This window comes from Sylvia atricapilla, chromosome 1 (genome assembly GCF_009819655.1).
Source record: "Sylvia atricapilla isolate bSylAtr1 chromosome 1, bSylAtr1.pri, whole genome shotgun sequence".
NCBI classification, from domain to species: Eukaryota; Metazoa; Chordata; class Aves; order Passeriformes; family Sylviidae; genus Sylvia; species Sylvia atricapilla.
Window position 1 is genome coordinate 37,568,121 of NC_089140.1, and position 24,054 is coordinate 37,592,174.

General features: G+C 35.9%; 1 protein-coding gene across 4 annotated transcripts in view; it reads right to left on the reverse strand.

Moving 5' to 3' along the window:
- ZNF385D (zinc finger protein 385D) overlaps positions 1-24,054 on the reverse strand; it is a 406,562-nt gene that overhangs the window by 68,847 nt on the left and 313,661 nt on the right. For all 4 annotated transcript variants that reach the window (XM_066319782.1, XM_066319788.1, XM_066319797.1 and 1 more), the window contains one exon: positions 21,660-21,770. In XM_066319782.1, the coding sequence (XP_066175879.1) occupies positions 21,660-21,770 (111 nt within the window). The remainder of the gene's footprint in view (positions 1-21,659; positions 21,771-24,054) is intronic.

The window sequence follows — 24,054 nt, forward strand, 5'->3', positions numbered from 1 at the left end:
ATACTGAAGGGAAGATAACTCAAGCAATCAGTCAGTTCCCATACCAGGCATTTTTCTTTTAAGGACAGCAGTAATTCATGCAACACAACAAAATTTTGTTACATGTTGAAATACATTAAAAAGGCCTTTTGCCATCTATTTTATCCTTTAAGATTGTTAAGACAAAGCAGTTTTAAGCTCATTTTGACAAGGTCATCAAATTCTAGAATCTGGAATCTTATATATTCTGTCTTCCAAAGCAATATGGCTGTTTAGGGGGGGGTGCTTTTTTAATGAGGAGATGAAACATGATCTTTTGGAAACTGCTATCATCGATAAAATTAACATTTAATCTCATCTTTACTGTATTAATTGGCAGCATCATTTATTTTCCCCACAGCAAATCTTATTGTAGTTAGAGTTTCAAGAGAATATTAAACTCATTTGGTATTTTCATTAAGATTAACCAAATGATTAATCTCAGCTTAATACTAGAATTATATAGAATCTACATACACTGCTATGAGCTATGCATATGATAAAATAAAGCCTGTATTAATTCAGCTTAAAAATATAATATATATGCTTCCAGTTTTGAATCTGGAAGTGGCATGTTCCAAATGGAGAACTTCAACAAATGACATATGCTACTGTTACTTTGTAGAAATGCACCCAGCTTCCTTGCACTAGCAGTGCATACCACCACATTTTTTTATACGTCGTATTAACAATGTAAATACAGCTCAATATTCAGGTTATACACAAATGATGCTTACTTCAAAACAATGGATGCTGTTGAATTAAACATCAATTTTCTGAATAGTGTTAGAAAGTTCAGTTTTTTCTGGTGTCATCAGAAGAATGACAGTGTTGGATATAGAGCCAGCACCTGAGTTTGTTCACAACAGCTAATTGGAGTCAAGGGTCTACACATACACTTACCTGCCCAGACACTCATTTTATTTAGACACTTTTCACTGTTTGAACAAAACCCACTTGAGCCCCTCAGCATGCATCTTGTGAACTTATAACTGCAGAAAGTTGAGTAGGTGGGTTTAGAGTACCTTGTCTGAGTGTTTTCTCCTGCTTTCTGTTGCCAAGGAAACTATTTCTGTCTGTTTATAGTCACAGTAAAAATCTCATTGAATTCTAGGTCTCTGGTGAAGCAAAGTATCATAGCAGAGTAGTGGTCAGACACAAAGATACTACAAGAAATTTCATGGAAAACCTCAAAAAGTGCATATTTAATTATTAATTTCTTATGATTTGAACTTTATATTTGAAATTAAAAACAAATTAATATGACTTCTATATACAAAACCATAAAAGAGAGTACACAAAGTTATTGTAACTGCTCCTAAACACAGTCTTAATACTTTCATTGGAATCACTGTTTTTAATACTATAATTACTAGAAGCTTTTCAAGTTTCAGTTTTGTGTTCAGAAAAATGTTGGTTCAACCTTCTGATTCTTTTATTAAAATATACAGTTATACAGATTTTTCATTTTGGATTTTCAATTTATATTTCAATAATTATTTTAATGTAAATAATTTTTATGTTCTTTAAATCAGCTCCTACCCATAAGCAGAAATTCAAAACTCACAATAAGAAACATAAATGGTCAGATTGCCTGATTACAACTCTATTTTATGTGAGCTTGACTGTAGGTTCCCAGGTTGAATCTCTGGCCTTCTTGTAGAAAGCTGTAAATACATATAAAATATCATGTGAGCTTTTCCACTGTGAAAAGCTTGCACAGATGCACAAAAACTGATAATTTAAGTATGGAAGAGTTCATAGATTTTTTCATTCTCTTCCTATCTCAAAAAGAACCCAAACCTTCCATGTGCAGAAACATCCATCGAGAGGCAATGTGTTTCCTTGGATAAAAGAGCCCTCAGGCCACTAGTTGTTTGCTTATTTGGACACATTTTGTATGTCTAAAAGAGTCCTATGCCAGTAATCTGCTTAAAAAGTCCCACTATAGGTGTATCCATAAGACTTCTCTCTTGGGGGGGGGGCGGGAAGTAGTAAAATGAATAAATGCTGTTACCTACTAGAAACAAATGTAAATTGTTTTATGTAATGAATCAATACAAATAGAACATAAATAGCTACGTGATGATAAAAATCAGTGCCATAGCCATGGAAGTAAATTTGCATTAGAAACTAGTTTTATCTAAACAATTAGCCAGGGAGAAAATATTTTGAGAAAAATAATCCAAATATCCAGAGGGAACAAAAGTTTATAGGATAAACTTTTGAAGGAAGGAACTTGAAGATCAGTCAGTCTACAATACTGTTGCATTTATTCCTTTACATATTTTTATTTGTTTTGCCTTGCTTTCCATCATCCTTGAGTGATTCTGTGAATACATTCAGGGCCTCATTGAGGTCCACAAGATACTGTATGTACCTACAAGGTTTTCCAGTACTACCAACTATCACAAGGTTAGAGCCTTAGTCCTTTAAATCATTATGCTAACACATACCTAGAGCACACAGACCTGCTTGTGAAAGAGTCATTAAATCTGTTATTAAAGCTAGTCATTAAATCAATTTATTAATTGATTTAATTGGTTCTTAAAGTAATACATATATGTGGATAGATCAAGTTATCTATCTACTTCCAAAAGTAGTGAAGGCTGAAAATTTGGGTTTATTTAATGAGACATGTAGGTCATTGTACTATCATCAATACAGAAATGGCAATGATACCTTCCAGAACAAAGCTGACAGGTCAGAATCTTTTGCTCCTTTAAGTTGCTAGGTTCCATGCAGGAAGCCACAGTTAGGGATATCAAATAGTATACAAAACTTTATGAGATGATCTGACATCACCTACTGTTTACACTGCAGTTACATTTTGTCTCCTTCCTACAAACTTTCTACTTATCTTATGTCACACTGAAATCTGAAAATCTGTGTGTTTTTTCATTGAACAAAACCAAATACTTATTGAAGCTAAAAGAAACAGGCTGCAATCCCACAAACTTGACTGGATAAGAACAGTCCCTCTGAAATCAACAGGACATTTTAGATGTTGAAGTGTTATAGGACAAGGGTCTCAGAGACGCTTTGCATTTCTACACTGGTTTAATGTTTCTCATCTCCTCTAATCAAGCACAGGTTTTCAGTTCAAAATTGGAACAGCTACATGAAATCATAAGGTGTATAATGTAAAAAAAAGTTAAACTAGACAGGTATAAAAGCCCTTTCTGATTTTAAAACCTAAGACATTTGTTTAGGAAGAGATTACTTAAAGAGTGAAATTTCCAAACAGTACAGAAATTTAATGCTGAGACTCCAAGGTCTTTGGAGCGGGCAAATCTCTTCATACCTATTCACAAAATTAATTAACAAATGCATTTGTTCTTCCTTGTTTTTATATTATTCTTCCTTTTGTTATGGCAGGGCTAAAGAAAAGATATCATGTCTTCCCTAGCCCCTAAAAAATTACTTTTGGAAAACTGATTTCTTTAGCAAAAAGCCGTAGAGATTTCTGAATCTTCTTTGAATAAAATCGAAATAGGAATCTTTAACTTCATCTCCAATGATGAACTGAAACTGTGAATAGCTCCCAGTTTACGTCTGTGACGTCTTACTGCTGGGATAATTAGTATGCCTCAGTGCGCTTTGCAGCACCCCAAATTTATACGATGGAGCACATCATACTGAAAACTTCTCTCTAAATAAAGACAGAACTCTGAATAAGGAAATCTCATAGGTTTCTAAACTGGTGGTGGACATTTGGGTGTATGGAGAGGTAGAATCGATTTGGTCTCAGTGAGGTTTAGGATGCTGTCTGGATTTCAACCACCACTGAGTACAGGTGAAGCAGCAATATGGGACAATCATGCTTTTTATGTTCATAGCTTTATAACTTTAAAAACTGATGCCTAAAAAACTTCTTTAATATGTTATGCTTAACACTACTATTAAATTACATAAACCAGTAAGTTCTTTTTCCTTTGGGTATGTATTAACAACTTACTTTTTGCAAATAAGTGCACAAATATGATTAGCTTTTGCAAATTGCTCCTTATTCTGTTACTGAGAAGTAATTTTTATAATTCTGCAGTGTAAACAGATGCTATTTTCCACTACATATTCAGCTGTAACGAGCTAATTCAATGTGCTAAAAACAACAAAAGATCTTCAAGAATGAGCTATTTGCTTCAATATTCCAACCTCTTTTGAAATCTATGTTGAAATCACCCATGATAGGAAGTTATCTAATTACTACAGAAGCCCTGTTGCAAAAGAAGGACTTTAGTTCATTTATTCAAATCACAGCTGTGTTCTGTTACCTTCCTAACATACATGTTATCCATCATATTGATCCAAAAGTTATTTTTTGGCCAGAGCTAATATGCTTCAGTACTTTTCCTGTAAAAAACAAACAAACAAACAAACAAAACCCAACCAACCAAAACCAACAAAAAACCCAAAATAACACCCCCAAAACCAAAAAACAATTAGGCAAAAGTTTTACAACTGTTTCTACATTCATGCTTATGAAATCACTATGTACCAAAATCTAGAAACAATGAACCATGATATTTTCCCGGCCCTTTGGAAACGGCAAGGACTTCCTCACTATGACAGAGAGAAAAATAATACCAAAACAGAAAGCAAACATGTTAAGTTTAGATTGTGTGGGTGAAATCCTGGCACCACTTAAGTCAACAGAAATGTTGACATTTATTTCACCATGGACTGACAATTGAAAGCAAGTGCAGTACTCCATCTGGACACAGTGTGAAGAATTTAAAGATGGATGGACAGCCTTTGAACAAACAAACAAAACCAAATGTACATCACAGAAGCACATCAGCTGAGAAAAACCTTGTTGCTTTCACCAAAAAAAAAATGTGTCATAAACAACTTGGAATATGCTAACCACTTACCCTCACTATAGCATTTGTTTGAGTAACTGTACCATCTTGGTTGGCACTATATACTAATAATCAGATGCTACTGGTATCTCATGCATAAATACATAGTACAAAATAGGGGAAAATAAAAATTAAGAATATCAGAACAATTTAGCTCAAATGGAAATGTCTTGGTTTGCTTCTCTGCTCTTTTTTATTAGGTTTTCCTTAACACTGCTAGAGACAACCGCAGGAATATTTTCCAATTTCTCTTATATACTAGTGAACCTGTTTGAGGAAGGCAACTGTATGTGTGCATATATATATTTATATATGTTTATATAGTTACACACACAGCATGGGAAAGCTGCCATCTCACCAGAAATATAATATTAGATGGAAAGCTTTCCAGTGTGGAGTACACTTGAGATATACATTTACATATATATCTACAGCAAACACCCAGCTATAAGAGACTCTCAGTTTTGTCAGAGAGATATAATCCCTTGTCCTTTTTCTAATGGGTTGCAAATAATTCGTGGAGTATTTTATGGACAGATAATAAAGACACAATACATATCAGAAGCATCACATAATGATATCTAGGGAGTATAACATCAGAAGAAGGCAGATAATCATTAGAACTATCAGTCTCAACTGAACTTGTGAGACTATTTTTCCATTTTAGATAATTTCTTACTTTTGATCCCAGAGCTAGATTACATCTATCTCATAATAAAAATACAAAGTACAATAAAAATAAACAGAATAATTCAATTTATCTCCCAAAGACTGTGCTTTATAGTATAATCACTTTTAAGAATGACTCTTATTTTGACATGAATAAACTTTAGACCAAGTAAACCCAACCTTGAAAAGACCTTAAGGGTGTGAATTCAGACCATGAATTTGGAAGGGTAATAGCAGACAGACAACATTGTGACTGTAAAAGAAAGGACATGCAGGTGTAGGTTCTATGATCGACCAAATTATGACAAATATTGCCAGTAAGTTATCTGCCTGAGGCAAATTAACCAGTTTGAGACAAGTCAACATTCCCAGGGCATCTTCCTGGCTTTCAGAGCTAATGGCCAGAACCATGTCATCTGTGTGCAGGTCATTCTCCTCAGAGCCTTGTGAGGCCTCCACTCCCAGCTCTGGATGATGTGCCTCTGTGTGTCACCTACTCCGCCGGCCACATCACAGAATTGGAATGGCTTGAGTTGTTAGGGATCTTAAAAATCTATTTCCACCAGCCCTGACATGGTCAAGGACAGCTTTATCTATACCAAGTTATGCAAAATCCCATCCAGGCTGGCCTTGAACACTTCCAGGGATGGGCCATCCACAGTTTCTCTATTCAAGTGCCTCGCTGCTCTCAGAGTAAGGAATTTCTTTCTAATATCTGATCTTAACTTGAGCTGTCTCAGTTTAAAGCCATCTTTCCTAGTCATGTCACTGTACTCCCTTTTAAATAATCCCTTTCCAGCTCTCTTGTAGGCTCCCTTTAGGCAATGGAAGTCTGCAGTAAGGTCTTTTCAGAGCCTTCTCTTCCCCAGACTGAACAGCTCCCACTCTCTCAGCCTGTCTTCATAGGAGAGGTGCTCCAGCCCTCTGATCACTTTCATGGCCCTCCTCTGGACTCACTCCAGCAAGTCCACATCCTTCTCCTGATAGGGGTTCCGGAGCTCGACACAACACTCCAGGTGGGGTCTTACAAGACTGGACACGGGGAGAATCTTGACTTGCTGCCCAACCTGCCTTTGATGCAGCCCAGGATTCACTTGGCTGTCTAGGCTATAAACGCACGTTAGCAGATCATGCTGAGCTCCTCATCCACCAGTATCCCAATTTTTCTGTGTTCATCACAGGCTACTTGTCCTTCCTTCCACTCTGTAGGCTTCCTTTTTGTGTTTTTCATTTCAAATAGAAACTAGGTATTACTTCCAGCTCAGAGGTTTAAGATGTATTAGCACCTTCAGGCTCACAATCTAACAGGTTACTTTAGGCAGACAAGTGGCCAGGAATATAATTGGGAGCTTTCAGGCTAATTCAAAGGGTGGACTAGTCCAAATATAGTAGAACAAGCAGTTACCTGGTAACAGTGGATTAAATCTAAAGCCAAAGTTATTGTTCAGTCACATGCAAACATCTTTCCATCAGTCAAACAGATCTATGACTACTGCAAGTTCAGGAATATGGGTATAATCCCCCCCAATATTTTACAACAGAGAGCCTCTACCTCCTTTATCTGATCAAATAGACCACATCTTTGGCCCTGCATATTACCACAGGAGGAAACAACAGAATTCAAAACTCTTTGTTTTCAGATAATGTGCAGATGTGGCACTTGGGGACACTTGGGGTTTAGTTGGACTTGAGGTCTTTTGAGGATCTTTGAGGTCTTTTCCAGTCTTAATGATTCCAGGATTCTATGACAGTATGTCTAAATGTGTGGTTATTTACAGTGCAAGAATTTCAGAAAATGACTTGATGTTAATGATAAAATCATCATCCTGTTTATTTATCCTTTGGTGCTGTAAGAGATGCTTCTCTCCAGCCAAAGGTCCTCAAGGGCCAACGCATCCCTTATCAGTTACAAGTTATCATTACTTATCAGGTTGAAAATGCATCATTGCACACACCAATTACAGTGGAACACCAGGAGCCCCTGCCTTGCCCTAGATGTAATTCATGTTTTATTAAAACATACTGAAATGAAGTGAGGCACTGTTACCCACTCAGTGAAGGAAAATTCTGCTTTATGGCCACAGCTCAAACCCCTCACTTTGTTGTGAATACAGATACTCCACTAAAAAATGCTTTTTTAGAATTGGTGGGACCTCATTTTATAGAAAAAAGGTATCATGCCTGCGAAATACACAGATTCTTATGACTGCAACAATCAGTTTCAATACTTGAATTAAAATTCATAGTCCAATTACTCTAAGTTGCTATACCTCCTCACTGAGAATCCATCTCTTACTATTCATGTCAGGAGCAGCCATAACAAATTGCCACCATGAGGACATGAGTGGGGGTGGGGGAAAGGAGGGTAAATATTTTTTGCCTTCACTTTCCCATTCAGGGAATACAGAAATCGACATTTTTTTAATACGAGTAGACTTTCTGAAAAGGATTATATCAATTCTTGCCAATTTTAAATATCCTGCTTTAAATCAGTTACCCATTTAAACTATTCTAGAACTGCTTCTCTTGTTATTTCTTACTGCCAAATACCAAAAAAAGGTTGATAGAATTCAGCCACCATATCTTTTGTATAGGATTTATTAGTGAGTCAGAAAAAAAATATTAATTAAGGCTAACTTTGGAGAAGATCTGAATTCTAAGTAACTCCAACTGAAGAACATTGGGATGACAAACCTCCTTCCAGCTCAAAAAACCAAAAAACACTTGCACTGGCCAGGGTCATGTATTTCAAGATTCTGTTTTCAAGCCTGTCTACTCTCTGGACTTGGACATACTTTCCTTGGGAATACCTTTTTCTTGGGTTTCAACCAGTATCTTTATGATCATTCAGCATTAATAGCTCCTGGATGGCTCTAATTGTTCTTCTATTCTTTACTTTGCCACCTGAAACTTTCCATTTCTCAAATCACCCCTTTCAGTCACTATATCCCAAATGTTAATAATGAACTATGATAGACTCAGAGTCTCCTTTTTTTCCACATATTGATCTACTCTGCATCATTGCACTCATTACTCATTATTGTTTATTTGTTTCTTCTCCTATATAGCTTCTTCTCTCTCCTGCATACCTTGGAACAATACACCTCAGTGTCTGGACCAGAACCTTTGTTTTCTGACTGCAGTCCCTACTCCTCATGATCCCGACTGCTGAATGCGCCACTGCATCTGCTGCTTTCTTCTTCTGAATGTGTGTCCACTCCTTATTTCCTGCCTTTTTTTTTTTTTTATGGCAGCACCACCTCCAACAGCAGTAATTTAGCACAGGAGAAACTAATAAGCCTACAAATATCCCAGGCTTCTCCCTGTGTCTTATGCCCCGCTGGCTTACCAGGCTGGTAAAGCCTGTCTCACCAATCAGGCCATGGAGCTCAGACTCTAGAAGAATAGCCGAAATATTACTGCACCATTTTTACATATACATGATGCACATTTTCTTAGCTCTCCTGTGAAGTTTCATTCTAAAAGCCTTTTCAAGCACTGAAGAGACACAGATGAGCCATGTCAAATAATTTTGGAATAAAAATTCCTTGCCCCGGAGAATTACACAAAAGAAAGTACTGTTAAATGCATTAAAAAAGAAAAAAAAAAATCTTTATTCCCCCAGTGTCCAAAATGTTAATTATTTCCATATACTCCATGTTTTCTGACTTCTTCAGACATTCTTACTCATTTATTGCTGCTTCTCAGAATATGTTTACATTAGAAATTTGCTTTATTTCAACTGTTTATCCCTACAAATGACTATGGTATGAAAACCAGGCTAGAGAATAAACTGAAGAATGACAGGTAACTTGTGATGGACTATTTGGCTAGAATTGGGTTAGTGAAAACCCATTAAAAATCTCTATTCAATAATAAAAAATAATTTTCTGTCCTGTCATTATAATAAGTGATAAGAGTCTTTGAAAAGGTAATGTCAATCGATGTACCTGTAAAATAAAAATTATGCCATATGCTCAGATTAATTACTAAACCATAAAAATAAATAGATTGTCATTTTGGAAGAACCACTTCTATGCAAGTGATACAATTCTGTATTTGGCAAACAAAGTATTCAAGCAGATAGAATATAAGGACTGAGGCTCAGTGATTATTTGATTTGCAATTTAGTGCTTTTATCACCAATTTTAAAAGAAACAACACATCTGAGGAAATATCCCATAGTTTTAAAATTACTGCATATACAATTGGCTTTTTGAATTATGAGATTCAGACAGGTTTTGTATTGGTATGTAGACTAAGTGAGAGATAATAATACTGAAGTGTCTGCAGCTAATGAAAACATAACACCTTCTATTGGATGGCATGGCTCACTGCAAAAAAGCAATATATCACTGTCCTGAAAATGACCACCAGGAATAGGAAAATGAGCTATTGCTAATTAAACCTTTTATGTAAAAACATGATTCCTAATCAAATCTTTATTACCCCACATTGTCACATTCTTTCTTCATTTACACTTCATCCTGTAATCCTTGAAGTATCAGCTTCATAGTTGTCCTATAGGCTGCGGTTTTTTGACATGTGAAAGAATTAACTTGTGACAATGATTATTTAGAGAAGATACCTAAAATAAAAAAGTGACCATAGATGAATAAAGAATGGTACAATTAAACTACATCTGGTCATTCTTTTAGCTAACTAAAAGTCATTATTTAAGTTACTGGCAAGACATAAGATGCTTCCTCAAGCTGAAATTTCATCTTGTGACATCTGAAAACCATCTTTATTACAAGAAAAAAAAGTGTTATTCAGTAATGACCACAATATAAGAAGAATTCATTAAAGAAAGGAATTATGCCTTTAGATTTTAATTATTTAATTGCTATGATACTTCCTAATCTTCATATAAATTGAATATTGATGATAAATATTACACTAACCAAATACGTTAAGTCAAAAAAATAGCTTTTTCAAAGATTCTGGGCTAGCATATAAGAATACTAAATTTCTACTAATGGAGTACCACATAACAATTCTATTTTCATTTAAATAATTATAATTATTGCAATATTTGTACAACAAAGTAAAAAAGGACATATTTCAAATAGTAAACCATTCTTCTTCTATCATGCAGGAAAAGATCAACTCAACTTATTAATTTTGTCAAAGAAATAAAAAAAATCAAAGAAAGCACTGACAATTTCAATACTCTAAATGTAAATTAAAATACTTCAGACAAAAGGCTTGAAGACAAGCGATTCTCCCACCAAGGGATGATTTTCACTTGTCTCCAGGTGTAACATTATGTGCACTGATGGGCTGATCAACAGAACAGAACTTCTCCCCAGCTGTAATCAGGAGTGATTGATGGTTGGGACAAAAAAGTTGATTATCATGACAAGTCTGCTGATGCAGAGAAAATAGGCTATGCTGGGGAAAGGATAAAACCTGTTCAGAGACTACCTTATAAAATCTCCTTTCTAAGGGATAAAAAGAAACATTTATACCCATCAAAAAATTGCTAACATAAATTAATTCAGTACATTTGCTATGCATTTGTATCTAAAGTAATCCCACCACACTCCAATGAGACCCATCTAAATACCAAACAGACTAAATCTTTGTATTTTAAAAATCATACTTTGAGATCACCTCATGAAAAAATTATATATATGAAAGTACCAGAATGGTCTGTCAGTAGACCATTACCTCAAATTAAATACATGATTTGAATTCATAATTCAGATTTTAAAGTCCATGGGGGAGTTAGGTGTAAGTGCCATATCAAATTCTTTGCTGAAAAGATGTCAGTCCCTTTTAACCATTTAAAACCTTGAGAGACTTCACTTTCAACTGAGCTAAAAAAAAAAAAAAAAAAAAAAAAAAGCACAAGTGCGGGCAATATGCCCTCAAAAGTATAGTTCAAATGTGTGCTTTTTTATCCCAATATAAAGCTTTTAAAAGGAGGTATTGGGTTGTACTTCTATTCCTTCAGAGGATAAGGCTCCCAGCTGTTAGCTGTGATGTAAGTAAGTACACAGAACAGCAATATCTCCAGAGACTGTAAAAGACATGAGAGCAGTGATAAAAGAACTGGGGAGCTGAAAAAGTCAGGCCTGGAAGTTCTGAAGTGGTATTTGTTTACATCAGGGGCAGTTGGGTTTAATAGCAATTCTTTCAAAAGGAACACTGTATTTGCTCCAAGAAGAGACTGCACAGATACAGTGAAAAAGGATATATTGCAGGTACCTAAGGGAGTGCAAATGTACTGACCAAAAAGAGAAAAAAAAAAGCATCTAGAGTCTGTGCAACATTACTTGGAAAGATTTTATGGGTGTTGGAAGAAAGTATCATCAACCAAAGCCAAGTATAAGCACTACTTTACTCTTAATGCTTTTTTAGAAGAAATTATTGGGAGGTGAGGGGTGGTGGCATTGAAAAAAAGTACAATCTGTTGTACATTTTCTTCACTTATTCTTTCTGTAACCTAGACTGGCATATACCCATGTCTGCTTGTCTTTGATTCTTTTTTATGTCCTCATCAGTGCCTGAGAAAGTGGAGTCACTGCTTGGTAAGTGGAAGAGCCAATATTTTGCCACTTCTACAGTGAAATTTGTTATCTGCAGCTACTATTAATAATCCAGAATGTCAGATTCTTTACTGTATTAATTAAAATTTTTAAAAATAAATGTGAAAGTAAGAACTTAAAACAGACAGGAAAAAAAAAAAAAAAAAGCCAGATGAAGATTGTTTAAAATTTTTCTTTCCTTTCAAATGAGGACTTGCTTGTGGAAAGTCGTTTCTGTAAAGACTCCCCAGCACACTTAATTCTTAAATTTCAAATGCTCTTTAGAGTTGACTGATTTTGCACATTAACTGAAGAAGCTGACAGGGAAAAAACTGTCTCAAACACAAGTGTGCAACAAAAGATGAAGGGATTTCTCTCCTTGCAACTTAAACAGGTGGATTTTCCCATGAATGTCACAACACAGAACTGGAAGAGAGACTTCCTTGGTTAGCCTCTAGTTGCCCAACTTTAGCATTTGAGTTCCATTCACATATTCCTCCACCCTCCTCCAGGCACAAAATCTTTCTGTCACTGTTGTTACCCAAAGAATGTAGTTACAGGACCAAATCAATTAAAACAACTGAAAACACGCTTGTAATTTGCCTGAATGACATCTCAGTGAGTAACAGATAATCAATTGAAAGCAGATTTTGGAAGATCTACGACCTATGAGACCATGTAGGGCTGCATGCTGCCTCCCTGTATAGTGTTTTCTGATACGTTCTTATATCTTAATTTAATCATTTCTGAGAGAAAGGAAATTTCTGGCAGTAACACACAGACATGTGGAGGAAGGTTGCTTTTATTTCAGACTTTCTGTCTTATTAACTGCTGTCACCTCTGCCTTTCCTTCAGCTCTTTGCAGTTCTGAGATCCACACCCACTTAAAAGTTGGCCCCAAAAAGGCAAATACTGCAACCACTCTCTTCAGTGCCACAAGCAGAAACCTTTTAAACTAATTTGTCTTCATATTCCACAGTCAGAATACTGGTCATTAATCTTTTGCAATTTATAAACAGGACTATCAGAAAGAGCAATTGCCTATTCACATATAATTTCTGGCAAACTCTAGTAATTTAAAAGAGATGTCAAACCTTCTGCACAATTGACTTATTTTATCAAAATAAGTGAGAGCTTTGAAAATGAAATAACCTAACAGGATGAGCAGAGGTGGGAAGCAAGAGCTGCCAAATGAAAAAAAAAAAAGTTTGTTTGACATAATCTAAATCCTACACAGCCACACCTGTTGATCAGCTGAAATATTTAAATCTCTCCAGGATCACGTTCCTATAGTGACTCTGATATTCAGCTGACATAGACATTTCTCCTCAACCCTGCTTGTTCAGGGACCAGGTAGCTGAAAGTATTAGATTTTCCTTTCTTCTGGGTATATAGAATAGTTTAGATTAGAAAATACCTTTAAGATTGTCGAGTCCAACTGTTAACTCAGTACTGCCAAGTCCCTAAGTACAACTTTACCCAACCTACTACATCCTTCACCAACCTTGAAGGATGGTGACCCAACCCCTTCCCCTGGGAGCCTGTTCCAGTGCTTTGTTTAGACACTCCCTCTTCTACTATCACTGCTTAAGAATGTGGCTTAAGAGTGAATTTTGAGAGGAAAGTGTAAGTCTTGTATCATGAATACAGTGGACACCAAGGCACTCCATCTCTGCCCATCAGCATCTATCTAAGAAAACGGCTGACATTAAGAATGTTGTTTCCTAAAGCTCAGTCACTTAAAACTTTCTTCTTTCCTACTGCCTTCTTGACTTCAGGCAATGCCCTGTGGGCCTGATACCCCAGGCTGCTCCATGTTCTGGGACAGTACTGATTCCCTAGACTTTCATTCAAAAAGAGGAGACAAGGATTATGAAGAGTTGTGTTCAGTGAGTTTGCCTAGAAAACTCCACAGCTTGCACACACCTCAGAGACCACTCACAGCAGTTACTGAGGGCCACGCAGAATATTTAGATTGCTGCCATGCTTAAGAGGCAATGAAACAGTCACAGCCTTCTTATATCAGTCAAAGAAGTCAGTCCAACACCAGAAGTACACCAAAAGTACTCTGGAGTACAAACATCAAAAGTACTTCAGCTAAACAAGGTACTCTGTCAGATATTAATAATTTCTGCTTCTAGTTTGTGTAGATTCATAAAAGTACTGTATAGAAAGTGAAAATTGTGGGAAAGGTACTTTATACAACAAAAGGAAATTATTTATAGTTTCTACTTAAGCATTTTAGAAATGCTTTAAGAAACTTGAGGTTATGTGAAAATTTATTACTACTCTTAAATTCAGATTATTCTGGATTTCATAATCTATAAATTAAGTTACTTATTTCCTACATGAAAAAGGTTATATATATAAAAAATAAGGATTATTTTCTTTCAAAATAATTATTTAAAAATGAAAATAAAAATACTAAAAATAAGTTTACAATTAATATTACAATCTTTAAAACTGTGGTCTTGGAAAGAGGAGGTAATGGTTCTAAAATACTCCGGCTAAGCCTATAAAAACAGACTCCACTGAACTGGAGTAGAGGCTATACCAGGTTGTTCTGAAAATTTTTCATGCAATGTAAATGCAAAATATTCAGTGCTATTTGATTAGACTATTGGAATGCCAAAAAAATCCAGTAATTAAATACTTTGTTAGCAATTATTTACTGTTTCTATATTGTATTGATGGAAATGACAGATATCCCATAGAAATCTCCACAGTAATAATTTTCTGTGACTACTTGCTACTTTTTACAGTGAATACCAGAGATCAACACCTCTGGAAAAATATCCACTTTGAGTGTATTTCCATTGTGACTCATATTCTGATCTCAAATAAATAGCACGTACAATTCTGTAACTGGAATCAGTATTTGTTCTCCTTACTTTGTTACTCCATACTGCAGGAAAGATGGTGCATTTTTAGAAAGAAGTAGCATATATACAGAGAGACAGTTACAGAAATATATAAATTGTTTATATCTATATGAATAAGATAAATCCAGATGAACTTTTGTGTCTGCTCAGGCACAACTGCTGCAATCAATACTGTACCTTCAAATAGTAATACTGATTTTAAAGGCATGCTGAGTATCTTAAATATCTACAAAAAAGAATTTTTCTTAAAGAATCAAGCTGATGAATTAATATAGCACAATTACATTGGTTTGGAAAGGCAGAAAATTAAATGCTCCAAGATAATCAATCAATAAAAGTGCTTGACGCTTGATAATACCTGCCAAAAGTGACTTTGCTTAAAAAAGCTGAGCACTAAAATTCAAGCAGAAAATATTTGGTTTATACCAAACCAGGATTCTAGATGTCTAGCTTAATTTTAAATCTTAATCTAACCCACAACTGGAAGTACAACTAAACATGCAAAGAATAAGACCCTGTAGTTATGGCCACAAACAGAACAGTGATTGAGGCAAATAGCACTGATTGCTTCAAATACCATTTAAGCATATCTCTGCAAATTGATCCACAACAGATTTCAAATCAGAAGGGTGAAATGCTAAATAATTTCTAGCATTTAACTGTACCAAGCTTTCCAGGTTCTTAATGGACCAATATTTTAAAGTTCCCCTCTCTTTGCAAACAGAGGCCGCAGGCCAGGTGTGAGTGTCATTGGGCAAGGATGAGGAAAACTCTATTATATCTTCCAAACTACAGAGAGATTTGTAAATTAGTCAAACAAGATGCCATATAATCTCTCTCTCAGGTGTGGGATTACATTCAGTGTCTCTTGTCCAGCCTCAGAAACAGGTGCCTAATTTGTGAATATTCTCTGCCAACAGGCACCCCTCAACTGTCCCTACATTTCCTTCCAGATCTACCATTATAGTTCAATTCACAACCATTATAGTTGAAATTGTTCACTAAGCAGTCCAACAAAAAGACTCTTAAATCAAATAATTCTGAAGAATTAGTCAAATTTATTTATCTATCAAAACAAAGGAACACAAAGATCAATTGGTCACTAAACTCTTACTGACTTCCTTTCAGATATGGAAAGCCAACTATATTTTCCTGTTTTCTTTTGCTGTACATCTATCCAGTTCTTTCTGCTCTCTCTAGCTGGGTGATTTTTTTTCACATCTTGTCCTACTAGTGGATGTGTCCTAAATTCTGCAACTAATTATGCTTTCGTTGGGTGTGATGACCACTGTTATAAATAATTCTTCACCTGAGGCATTGCCAATTTCAATTTATAGAATCATAGAATAGTTTGAGTTGAAAGGGACCTTTTAAAGGTCATCTAATTTAGCACCTCTGCAAGAAGCAGGGATATCTTGAACTAGATCAGGTTGCTCAGAGGTCATTTCAACCAGACCTTGGATACTTACAGGGATGGGGCATCCACCTCTTCGGAAACCCGTTTCAGTGTCCTATCACTCTCATTTTAATAAACTTATTTCTTATGTCCAATCTAATTGACCCTCCTTCAGTTTAAAACCATTACCTCTCATCCAAAAGTTTGTTCCCATCTTTCTTCTAATCTATGAAAGGCCACAGTGATCCCTACTGTATTCTCTTCTCCAGGCTGAACAACTCCAACTCCCTTAGCTTTCCTCACAGGAGAGGTGTTCAAGCCCACCAATCACCTTGGTGCCCCTCCTCTGGATGTGCTCCAACAGGTCCATGTCTTTCCTGTGCTGAGGATCCCAGAGCTGGACACAGTGCTCAAGGTGGGGTCTCACAAGAGTGGAGCAGAGGAGAATCTTCTCCCTTGACCTGCTGCTCACACTGCTTTGGATGCAGCCAAAGACTTGTTTGGCTTTCTGGGCTGCAGGTGCATATTGTTGGGCCATGTCCAGTCCCTCATCCACAGGCCCACCCAGTCCTTCTCAAAAGGGCTGCTCTTGAATATTTGTTGTGGAATACTTATTGATAAATCTCATATTTGGGGGAAGAAATTATCATAGGATTATTTGGGTGAGTTTTTCTTTTTTATTTTCTGCATTAGCCATCACATTTGGATTATGATTCATAATGCCATTAAGCCTGACATTTATTCATTTTAGTACTTGTGCATTTACTTTTTCCAGTCTAAGCACAATAGTTCATGTTTTATTTACTGCACTTGTCAGAATTCCAGACTGTTTTCTCCAACTGGAGATAATTTTGGACCGAGATCTGGAACTTACCACCATCCACCAAGAGGCTGCCACCCTTCATCTAGATGTCATCCACAAAACTGGCATATGTACACTCTATTCTGTCAGGCACATTGCTAATGAAAAATTAGAGTAGCAGTAAGCATGGAAGAGACTCTTGCAGATCCTCACTTGTTGTGACCTTTTGTTTTGACAGAAAACCATCTGCAGCTACTCTCACGGCAGTTCTCCATTCTGTTGTGCAAACAACTTTTAATAATTTCACCTGGATGGACCATATTCCCCTACTTACTTTACAGGACTGTCACACAGGACTGTATAAACCCTTGTTAAAGCCAAAATATGCCGCATCTATTTATTCCCTATTATCCATTAGCCCAATTACCCTGTCAAAGGAAAAAATTAGATCCATTTGACATGATTTGTTCTTGACAAATTCATGTTGACTGTTTATTATCACCTCATTATACCCTAGGCCCTTGCAAGTTGATACATTAATCTTTTGTTCTAGATATCAAGCATAGCCTAAATAGGATATTAGTCCTCTGGTCCTGCTACCTTCCTCACAAAAATTAGAACCATAGTAAAATATTGCAGAGTTATATTTCATCCTTATCCTCAAAAAAATCCTTCACTGTTGTTTAAATGGAAGACCACCTTTTGAATCCTGACAAATTCATACAGTGGAACAATATATCAATTCAGTGATACCTTTGTTTCACAGAGATGGAGAAAAATAAGGCAATAAACCAACACATAAGGACTGATGAGCATCCTTGATTTGCAGGGAAATATTACTACTGTTGCTATTTAAGTCAAATAATAATTTCTGGCTCATATAATTGGAAATAATTTTAAAGTGTATCATAATGGAATTCAAGTCCTGTGAACACATCAGAATGCTGCCTAACCTTTCTTTAAAGGCAAACTGGGTCATCACTCAGCTATCTCGTTAAATGAGAAGGAAGAAAAAGGTAATCCCTTTGGAAAAAACTGACCTTGTTGACAGACACTGATAACTATATAACTTCATCAAATAATCTCATGGGCAAAAGTAGAGCAAACAGTCAAGGCAGGAAAATTCAGTAAGTAAGAGGTTTTTTTTTTTTCTTTTTCTCCATGCTATAAGCAGAAAATTTACTCCTACAGCTACCCACAGGCACCTGAATAACAGTCGGCTGGACTATATTTTACGGATACTTTTAGATCTTAGAGATAAAGATTTAATGTTTGCTACAAAGCAAGCATCTACTGGTGCAGTAGCTCTCAGCAGCTGCCAACATCCAAGTGGCAAGATCGACACTTGCAGCTAAGCATGTATTTAAACGTTTCACCCTAGATTGAATACACAGGCTGAGTCTAAATGATATACGTAGATTTCTCTGGGGGGGAAAAAAAAAAAAAAAAAAAAAAAAAAAAGCAGCTTGAAATGTACTCCACAAAACCTACCTTTGCTGTTCTAATGTTTTTGCTCAGCACAGATAGGCTTTGGTTATTTGCACATTCCTCCCTTCCCTTGTATGAGATTTATTTTAAAAAGAAATACTGAACACACAGCTGTCATGAAGATTTATAGATAACTCCTTTACAAAGAAGCTAAATGATTTTAGACCATTGTACTGCCTTTTCTCATCTTTTTTAAATGTGATTTTGATACCATGTAACCAGAAAAAAACAGCTCTGCTGCTCTTAAAGAAATCTCTAAAGGGAGAATATTGTGTATTCTATGCAAAAAAGAAAAATCCCACAGACCAGTTTTATTGTAAACATTTTCATAATATTGTTGTGTAGCAGGCAACTGGAATTTCTATTCATTACTCTCTGATAAAACCTATCTCCCACATCTAAAAATAGAGACATATTGGTAGAATAGACACAAAGCCTGGGTTCTTAGACAGAAAAGTTATTTATTGCTGTTATGGATTTAAATTGTGTTCAACAAAATACGATGAAAATGAAAGGTAGGAATATTGAGTAAATGAAAACTTTTTCATGATAATAGGAAAAAGAATTACAATGTGTGTGCTTGCCATTCATAGTAGAGTTATCAAAAAATGATAGCTAACATCTCTTTTTCTTCAAAGCATTTTTTTTCTTTGAATCCCAATATTAAATCTTTAGTCTACCACATTTTTGCTTCAGACACAGGTGGGCATTTCAAAATTACCTAAGCAATGGAGGCAACAGCTCTGCCTATTCCCCTCATGTTGCAGAATAACATTCCTAAACTGCAGTGGAACTCTGACTACAAATTATTTCTTGAACACCTCAGCAGAGCACTTTGTGATTTTCAGCAGTAATAACTATAAACACTGGAATGGAAAGACACCATCATAAAGATATCCACAAATTGCCTCTGTGTGGTAGTGAAAAGGGGAAGAGATATCATTCCAGGTTAATCAATGGGTGGATTTTGGATCATAAGCTCTTCACCAATCAACACTGTGGCTGCTTTAAAACTTTTAGGTGAATATTAAAAGTGGAAAATTAAACTTACTCGTCAAGAAGGTATCCCCATTCTGTAGAGATAATATTTATCTATTAGAGAGAGGAGAGCATTAAAACAGCTTCCTGAACAGTGCTGGCTATTTGAGTTCAAGCCTCCAACACCTGAAGATGTGAAGGGACAGGTTCAACCCATCAGCTAGTCTTTCAAGAATTTTCTGTTAACAGCTTAAATTAATAGATGTCTTCTGAAACCAGGATTTTGGACACTGTAGGTGGCTCTGAAAATGGCCTCTGCTTCTTCCCTCTCTCTTCAGAATCCTTTCTAAGAGCAGCAGAAAAGGAGCAGTATGGGAGCAGAGTAGTCCTCTGAGTAAAAAGTATCACTGTCCACTGATGCTGTTTGTTTCTGCGTAGAAGGACTTTTACTACTAACATTTTATTCTGGAAAATGCTAGAAAATTCTAGATCTTCTCAGATGGAAAATTCTCCACTCCACATATCAACCCAAGTCGTGTAACTGCTAGTGGTTAAGAAGGTTTGCTGATATGTTCATCTTGTCTTTTGTCTAGATCTTTCTGCAGACAAATGAAAGGAGGTGTTTCACTCTGGTATGTAACATTGAAGTATTTGATCTCGCTTTCAGCTATATACTGTGTCTGGTTCAGTGTGACATATTTTCCTGAGACAAAGCTGAAAAAGCTGAAAATTTTGAGTGATAAATTGAGCTGCTTGGTTGGTAAGATTCACTGCAGCCCAGAAGTCTCCATCATCCTCTCCTCATGAATGACTCAGTATCCACAGTCCTAATTTTGGCATGTGGCTTCTAAATGGAAGAGCCTAATTTGACTGTTCTATTTTAATCTGTGAGGGACATGACAACTCCAGAGAGTGTATTGCCCTTTCTTGCACCACTCTCTGAGAATTATGTCAGTGTTATAAGAGAAAGGGTCTATTCAGTAAATGAACTAAATAACCTGGAGTCATCAGTAAAATTAAATAAGTGATGCTGACTGGTCCAAAAATTGTGACTGAGATATTTTTGAAATTATTTCCAAAGGATAAAGAGGAGAATGAAAAGAGCTACAGTATTTTCAGCCCCAAATGGGAAATCCCTAAAATTAGGCTTCAAGGTTTAATTTAAGCTTTTGACAAGCTCATGGCTTTGATAAAGAATCAATAAACTAAAAATAGTACAAACTGCATATAAATAGCTGCCTTTAAAGAGGCAGGAGTACACAAGAATTATTTCACTTCTTCCTATGACTAAAATTAGGAAGGAACCTCATGGACACTTTTGGGTTTGACCTCATTCTAAGTTAAAACATTTTTCTTCTGACGGAAATAACTTCCATATTTAAATTACACAGTGAATTAAAGACAGGGGAAGATTAGTTCCCACTAGCAGTGCCCATGTGAAGAAACTTCCTGAAGAGCCTAGAATAGCAGAAAAAAATACATTGTACTATGTCAGGTTTGGTCTGCATACATGGTGATTCTGAGAAGTAAATAGAAGAGCTAAAACCTAAGAGGCTTTTCTGTGACACAACAGGTATTACTTGGCAAGGAGCATCACAGCACAGCTCCCTTGGGTAATTACGGGAGACAGGTGTATTAGAGATCATCTCCAGTTCAGCTTGTTCTGTCTCCTTGCAGGAGGAGTGAGAGGCTGCCAACTGAAGGTAAACATAACCAGGACTGGCAGAAGAATTAGGAACCAGCAAATATATCAGCATTATTAACAGTAATGGGTCAGTCAATTTTTCCTATTTACAATCAGTGCAGCACAACTGAAGCTGATGAGCTGACAGGGATATATTGGCAGGGAAAATCTGGCTGGGTGTACAAACACTACCAAGCCATTGTGTTTATTTGAAACATCCTACAGCGTTTTCATCTGCTGAGCAACAAACTGAAATCATGTTTCATTTAGGTTCAATTTCTAAAAATTATGGCATGTCCTAGAAGATAAGTACACATTTCTAATCTGATACGAAATGATTGACTTACATCAGAATTGAATCTCAGCTGGCAAATGTTGCATGATATGATTTGCTTTCTTCGATGAGGAAGAGGAACTCCAAATGTATGATTTATTACAGCTTTTTGAATTGGGTCCATCTGTGAAGAGAGAAGAAGAAAAATAAAAAGCTTTTGCTCTTCCACTGTGTGCTATGTTATCTAAAATCTCAAAACAGTTTCTACATGATGTCATACCATGGTCTACAGAAAACTATTTTTCTTTGAAAATGAGTATTTCTTCTTCATGCAGTTATACAAAGAGGTTATGCAGAAAGAAACAAAGCAAACTGCCATTAGCTTTCTTGAAACACATATCTGTAGTGCAATTTTACACCCATGAATCTCCCTTTACTGAAGAAAGGTATAAGCTGTAAATGCTGAACAGGTTTAATCCCCAAACACCAATTTGTGATTTTTATATCAGAGAAAAGCTAGCTTAATAAATAAAACAAGAATATTTTAAATAAAATTACTAAAAAAAAGATTAATGAAAATGTGAAAGAATATTATGTATATATAATTTCAGAATAGCACACAATGCCTCAGTATTATCAAATAATAATAATAATAACCCAAGAACCAGTAAATTAATCTCTTCCTTGAAACAACATCTACACAACTTAAGAAAGATAAAAATCATCCAAAGATAATTTTCACAGTCATCTGGAAGAAATAACTTTGAACAAACCCTGCTTTAAGTTTGATTTTGGATTTTTATGAAAATGATTTTTCTGAGCTAACTTCTACCAGAACACTGATCTGACCTTGTCTGCAAGTCAAGGTCCCAATTAAAAAATATGTACCACTTTGGCAGAAAACTTCACAATAAACTACTTGAGGGACTTTTTTATTTGGAGGATTGAAATTACCCTCCCCAAATTCATTGAACAAAATCCTTCTTATTTCACTATTTATTTTTTTTTCACAAAAAACATTTAAAAGACACTTTAAAAAACTGGTAATAGATTTGCAGCAACTTGTTAAGCCACCACTATTTTTTATCTTTAAATTGCTTAAAAAATCACATATTTTGACTAATTCTGATAACCAGTATTCACAGAGCATAATCTGTGTATGTAATGAAAAAGTCTCCATCTTTCTCCATGCCCATGATTCATGATTTTCTAGTCTGTTGGCAAAGGGTTATTAGATAAATAAAGAATCAGAGCTTCTCCTTAGAGTAATCAATTATTCATGAAAGCTGTAATGGTAGACAGTCATGGCCTCTATTGCAGTGAATCCAGAACAGATCACTACAGAATTTTTGCATCACCTGACAGCTGTTCAGTGTCAAATATGAAATAGGTCTTTAAATTAATTCCTATTGAAAATAAAATATAATTGGTTAAAAAAAATTAAACACACAGACACACAAAAACCCCCCAAAGAAAACAAGGAAGACAGCACAGATTTATAGAATGGCAGAATGGTCTGGAAAAAATTCTCAGTTTGAGCATCTTCTTCAGTTTGATGTACGAGGTCTTCAACACCTCATACATTTGCATACTGACCAGGATACAGGAACAGCAATCCCACCTAGAAATGAGGGATGCCACTGTAACATAATCCCCAAATAACACTGATGACTAAGGGCAGGTTATATCAAGCTCTGAAAGATGACAGCAAGTTGAGTAAGACTTTCTGCAGTGATCAAACCATGCTCTAGGAGCACTCATTTTACTTACTGAGTAACATGATCTTGAAAAAGCCCACAATCCAAAACTACTATTATATAGACCAAAGAGGACACCACTACATAGGAAAAAGTAAATAAATTGTAACAGCTGTTCTTTTTTTGACTGCTCCACTAAGAGGTGAATTCTTATGCCAGCAGAATCAACAGACATGTTTCTTGCTATTTTTAACACATGACAAGGTCTTAACTGATACTAATTCTGAACTGTTTAAGTTTGGAGAAGTTCTGTTCCTTTTGCCACTGCAGGTCTAAAGCAATTGGGCAAACCTGAAGTTCAGATATACGGATAACTCAGCACAGGGTGACAAGAAATTGTGGATTCTTTGATCCAGAGTAACTGTTTCTCTTCACATTAACCACAGCTCTGAGATTCTTTAGAGAGTTTCTTTGTTCACTTCCTCAAGTTATGGCACTTGTCAGATAATGTGAGATAATGGGCTTCAGTATTCCCACGTTAATCTTTCCCACTATAGCACAAGTGCCCATTATCTCACAGTGACTCAAAAAAGCCAACAAAGGAGTGCTCTAAGGGTTAAACAAAAGTTTAACCTTGGTTCACAAGATGGAAAGACTAATTAATTTTTTTAACGGGATTTACCCATCTTCAGAGTATTCTAGCTCCAAATGAGGTGGATTTCTGATGGAACTGATGCTTTCATATAGAGAATGAGACAAAATTGTTTTTAG